At 38.2% G+C, this 6182-nt stretch overlaps 1 protein-coding gene across 1 annotated transcript in view; it reads right to left on the reverse strand.

Annotated features, from left to right (window-relative positions):
• Positions 1-6182, reverse strand: part of LOC104412031 (type II inositol 3,4-bisphosphate 4-phosphatase-like) — a 57297-nt gene that overhangs the window by 24027 nt on the left and 27088 nt on the right. The window contains exon 4 of the mRNA XM_010022624.1: positions 1695-1813. Coding sequence (XP_010020926.1) covers positions 1695-1813 — 119 coding nt within the window. The remainder of the gene's footprint in view (positions 1-1694; positions 1814-6182) is intronic.

A 6182-nucleotide genomic window follows, 5' to 3' on the forward strand; every position in this document is an offset into this window, starting at 1 on the left:
CAGAGAGATCTGAACATCTAAGTACCATCTAACCAGTAAGAAAACTGGAGAACTTTAAAACTTTGTCAGGGAAGTTTCAAATAACTTTCTGGGAAGTTTTTTAACTAGAAGAGATATCAAGTGCTTCTGAAACAGAGACTAACAACATGCCTTTAAACAGCTCAGCCAGCAGGAGTCAGTATCTGGAATACAACTTATAATAAACCATCCCTTTCTTTCTCTCATGATACTCTCTGAAAGTACCATGGTTTCATATTAATTTAAATAACCTAAAGATAAAACTTACACACACACACAAAAAAAAAACCAGAGACCTTCATTAAATCACAATGTCTACAAAATGCTATGGAGACTCCCTGTATTACATTAAGCATACTGATTTGTGGGGAGGGGATTACACTACCCCTGTTAGACAGTAGTGGAGCAAGACAACATTCCTGCGTTTTATAACATCATTATATCTAAAAGCTGTACAAGGAGGTAACTATATCACAGCTTCAAATATACAAACAATTAAATGAATCATATAAAACGGTGTTTATAATTTCTTAATGTTTAATTATACTTAATTTCCAAAGATTACCAGGCTAGTATCCTTAAATTTCTGTAGAAAATACCTTTTCTGTGTCCCTGCCTTCCCCCTCCCCCAAAGCCTGACTGTGAAGCTGAGAGCCTTGACACAACAAATTCAGGGATTTATTCAGATCAAGGACATTGTGTTAGGAAATGCATCAACTTCTATTAAGAAAATCTAAATCTATTCCATCTTCTGCACAACATCATTGCAGTCAGCCTGCAATGAAACATCCTGATCAGACACAAGATATTTGAATTAAGCAGTTTCAGGATGCTTGATGGCTGAAACTATAACAATTTAATTAGTAGTTGGTTGAAACTGATCACACAAAGAGCTCATGAAATATTTCCACTGTATTTAACAGTTAAAAGAAGCCTTTGGCAAAATCATGTGTGTGTTTACAGTAAGACTTCCCTCTTCTTAATGAGTTTCTCCAGTAAGTTAAACAAGTTACACCTACATTGCCTGCTCACACTTAATTTTCTCTGTGAACTATTTTTGCTGGTTCTGACATTCATGCTTATAGGGCAAAGCAAAGACCAGCAAAGCAGCCTCGGACAACTTTTGCTATAATATGTGCAAGACACTAATTATTTTATACAAAGTCACAGACCTTACATACACACACTCTTTTCCCCAACTAAAAAATATTAGGCTACTTCTAGAAATTGTGAAAGTATCAACTTTCCAATGGAAAAACATAGAACAACAAACAGGATAACAGACCATATAATACATCTATGTTCTTCTGTAATTTAAAAATACTTTACCAACTCACCGCACTCTTAATTTAGTTTTACTTTGCATTGCCTTCTTCTTTCATGAAAGCAACTATTCCCTGTTTCATTCTAGACTTATGTCTGGAGAACTGGAGTATTCTCTATGTCTCTACTTGGAACAACAGAGCTTTAATGAAAAGCCAAGTTCATTTCTAACTGTTTATACTGGTTAAATTCCAAGAACTACAGAACACTCTTAGGTATGCTTTACTAACTGCCAGAGTGTGCTTGCCTTACCCAAGACTATGCACTAACTTGTTTTATTTCTCATTCCCTTTCTAAGGAAGAAATGTGCGATTTATTAATCAACATATTAATTGAATAAGAAAGACTCTCACCTCCACGATTTCAGTGCTTGAATACCTCGTCAAAATGTGCTCTGCTGGATGTACCACTGAGACTTGTATGAATGTATTCAGCTTCCGATCACGGGTAGCAGCCACAAGATCCTTGCATGCTGGAGACAGGACAAAATAAAAATGAAATTCTCGAAAGAAAACTCTGGGAAAATGCTGGCACAGGCACAGGACAAAGCAGACTACGCTCCAGCTCCAGATCAGATCTCTAGAGACAAGCCGATTTAACAGAGGAAGTCCCTTGGAAGTAACTTACAGAAATAGGAAGTCACATGCTGCAGCACTGAACTGAGATTTCGTTTCCACTAAAAATACTTGCAGCTTCTGCAAAGCTCCCTGCCAGAGGCTCATCAGCTCCAGTATATGAATGTGCGTGCGCATATGCACACTTACACACACTACAACAGTAGGTAATTTTACATAAGCACTCATTTCATTTGCCACGAAATCTCCCTTAGCAGCCTAATTTGATCATCTCGTCTGACAATTTTCACAGTACACAACCATTTTAAACACATTCTAAACCAGTTAAATGCTCTCAGTGATTAGGTTAGTTTATACAGTCTGATACTACATTAGGAACGTTTTAGTAGAATTAAACACTGAGTAAAAATCTACATACCTAAAAGCAGACAGCAAAATAACCAATTCTTTTGTTAGACTGGCATATAAATTAGAAGAATAGTTGTATTATGGCTATGTGACATCACTATTAAAACTTATTCTAGCTAACGAGTACAGAGAAATTCAGCTCTTGTTTAATAATTCACTGTTATCCTGGGCTCACTCATGCAGGTGACTGAGTTGACTCTTTAGACTAATATACCTCATCCTTTCTAACCAAAAGGATGAAAGCACCAAAGAAATCGAAAAGGAGGAAAGAAACAAGTGCACCACCAGCTGTTCTGCAGAAGGGATGTAGACTAATGAGGCATGCACTGGCTTAAAAGCAAAACCCATTCACCCTACATTCTTCAGTAAGGAAGACACTACAGTGAAAGCATTTTGAAGTTTTTGCTTTAGCCCAAACTTGCAATGTAATCTCTTGGTAGACAATCTCAAACTGACCCTATCATAATCTGGTGGTACAAGTGGGATAAGAATAAAAGGGAAGAAGGGAAAAAGAAAGGTAAAACAGAGACAGGAAACTTAGGAAATAAATCTCCCCAAAACTCCACCAGTGACTCTGGCAGGAACCCAGCAGCTCAACTCTTGTAAAAAGTACAAGTGCATGTTGAATGGAGGTAAATCCCCCATAAATATTAATTTTATTTACTTGTGGGATGTCTCAAATACATTAACTAGGTGTGACTAATTCCAAGAGTGCAGGCTTTTATCCTATTGACAAACCTTTAACAATAGGAAGCAGATTTGCACTTGGTGATATCTGAGCATAGGAGACAATTTCTATGATAGTAGGGCAACCCAGTCATTAGATCATTTTCCTGCAAGGCAGCATAATAACACAATCTAGAATTTCAGTGGGTGGAGTCAACATGAAGATAATTCATCTATACCTCTCCAATGGGGAGTATCAGCACAAAGTACCAGAACTCTTCAGAAAATCCCAGGGCAGAAAGATAAATGAAATTAAACAAAACCTGTGCCTACTTTATCTCGATTGTGACATTGGGTTACTGCTGTTCACAACTATTCTTCAGTTTGAGAGGATATTCAGTAAGGTTGATGCTGGCAGAGAAACGATTTGGTGTGACACAGAATTTGTCAGTTTGAGCACAGTGTATCACTTCCCTTAAAAACAGCCCAACTGAACTATTTAACACAACATAAGGACTACTTTTAAGCTGATGCCAAAGAAACAAGAAGGTTTTTTATATCCTGTTCATAGCCTGGCAAGTTCCAGAGCCCCACATGGCATTACTGCCCTTGGTACTATTTTACTGGCAGTATCTCTGAAAATCTTAGGTCTTCTCAAAAAATAGTCAACACACTTTGGACAAAGCAAAACATTACATGGCTGTGGAAGTGGCCAGCTACATGTTATATATTTAAACACATCCAGTTGGCATTATTGACATATTATTCAAAAAGGAACTGATAAAAATACAAACATTAAAGGCATTCCAAGGCTGTTTTCTAACTGCAAATATAGCACAGCAAAAGCAGGTAACAGTATCGGTACCTTTTCCATCATAACCTACACCCAAGCAGACCATATAATAGGTCACACTAATACTTCATTATGCTTGAATTACTTCTGGAAAATCTCATCAACAAAACTCTGTGAAATGAAGTGACAGCTTGTACCTACATGCCAAAAGTACATGAATCTACTCATTGTGACTGTTGAGTCAGTGTAGAAGCCTGAGTCATCCATTCTCCTGGTGATCCCATCTCACCTAAGCCTATCAGCATACAAGGAATGTTTAAGGAAGAACTGCACTAGGAATAATTTATGCTTTTACATCAACAAAGAAAGAAGCTAAGATGACAGGAAGACAACTCCTCTACATATTAAGCAAAGAAAAAGAAGAAAAGAAAGACAGCAAAGTATGTGTAGAGAAAAATTAAAGGCTGCAAGTGGAAAGAATTGCTCTAGAATATATTTACGAATATTTATGTATTTTGCAAAATTCTGTGGCCTATATGTAAAACCACCTAACCATTTTAAATGCCTTAAACCAGGTAACATTTAATCAATCATCCTTCGACACTTATTTTTCTAAAGAATAAAAGCAAAGAGAATATTACGTCCATTACTGTTGTCCTACTCTTAAAACTATAATATTATTCTTACATGAATCCCAGTAAACAAGTGCTCCTTCTCTATCAGTCATGCCTATACACTGTCCTGTACATTCCAATATCGTTACGATGCACACAAACCACATGTGCTGCAAATGCAAAGTGCACAAGTAGCTGTTTGACTCTCCAGTCCTGCCACATTCAATATTTCACTGTTTTCTATGCTGCAATGACATGCTGGCTGTGCTCTTCATCCTTCTGTGTGCATACATAAAGACAACAGAGGAGTAAGACTAGTTACTGTTTCCTCAAAACTGGGCTATGCTGTAAACAGAGCAGAATCTTCCTTCATAGTTTCAGTGACTGATTCATTGGATCTGGGAGAATTTTCCAAAAACACTACCTCCATGGAGGAACAGGGCACAGAGAGAAAGACTGAAAAATCCCTATGACTATATGAAAATGAAAAAGGGGAAAACAAGAACAAAACAGAAACAGTCTGAAAACTCATCGTCTACCTTCCCTGGAACTATAGCAAGTAATCAGGCATTCAGCACTACTCCAAGTACTAAGCCTACTGGAGCCAAAAGAAATGAATCTGGTAGAGAAATGGGGAGATGCAGCATCTCCCAGAACTTAAAAAGGTCCAGTAGCTGGAACAAATAGACATAGGCAGAGGCACTGAAAGACATCCTCAGCTCAGAGTTCACAGAGCTGTTTGGGAAGAAAGCCAAGGACTAGCCCAAAAACTGGGAAATGGCATTGAAATTGCAATGCTTATTTTTGTTAGTGGGGGAAACTACAGCACACTGGTGAATGTCTTCCCAGACTACAGATTCACACAATGAGTATATTAGCCTACATGACAATTTTAAAGGTAGCTTTTCCTCTAATCAGGGACAGAAACACAATTTCCCACAGCTTCATCTATTCCCATTTTCCAAACCAAAACTTACTCCAAGGGGCTAGGAAGGGAGAGGAATTAAGCACCATAGCCCTGCTGTCTCCAGGGCTCACTGTTTTGTATGATGTCAAAAAAGAACAGAAAATTAGTAGTATCTGAGGACGAGAGGCATGGGAGAAGCCTGTGTGTCTCACACACATATATATGTGAACATAATGTTCAAAAGTTGGGTTTTTTTCTCATTTCACTGCATTGCAGCAGTGTTATCATCCCAAAGCAACTTAGTTTATAAATAATAATGTACAGTCTGTCTTGGTAGACTAATTAACTGAGGTGCAGCTATTCCTTAGTGAGCAAAAGGACACATTAAATAAGAGAACACTACATTCAGACCTGTGCTACATGCAGAACACTAAACAGTACACAGTTTTCTTTCCTCCACCCTGAGGGTTGTTGAAGAGGAGGATGTGGGGGCATACGAGAAGGAAGGGCACGGCACCGCTGCTTCTGCCTCCACTGTGAACACACAGCACTAACCAAGCTTGCTGAAAAGAACACCTTCAGGAAGGCACACATAAAGGCTTAGGATTAATCCAACTTCAGAACATAGGGGAAAGGCTTTGGCCATACTTTCAAAGTAGGAATGTAAATACAACTGCAAGAGGGAAGAGAATAGGACAAAGATGTGTTCTTTGTGTGGCAAAACATGCCTGAAAGCAAATGAAACAAATACCTGGGGACCGGTATTAGCACAGAATGGTGTTAATGAGCACCCCTCCAGTTAGTGCTCCACAATAAATATCATTAATTGGTTTATCATAAATACTCCTAATTGGTTGTCCTGTTCACATTTCAGCAGG

The sequence above is a fragment of the Nestor notabilis genome, unplaced genomic scaffold (genome assembly GCF_000696875.1).
Source record: "Nestor notabilis isolate BGI_N333 unplaced genomic scaffold, ASM69687v1 scaffold4189, whole genome shotgun sequence".
Taxonomy (NCBI): domain Eukaryota; kingdom Metazoa; phylum Chordata; class Aves; order Psittaciformes; family Psittacidae; genus Nestor; species Nestor notabilis.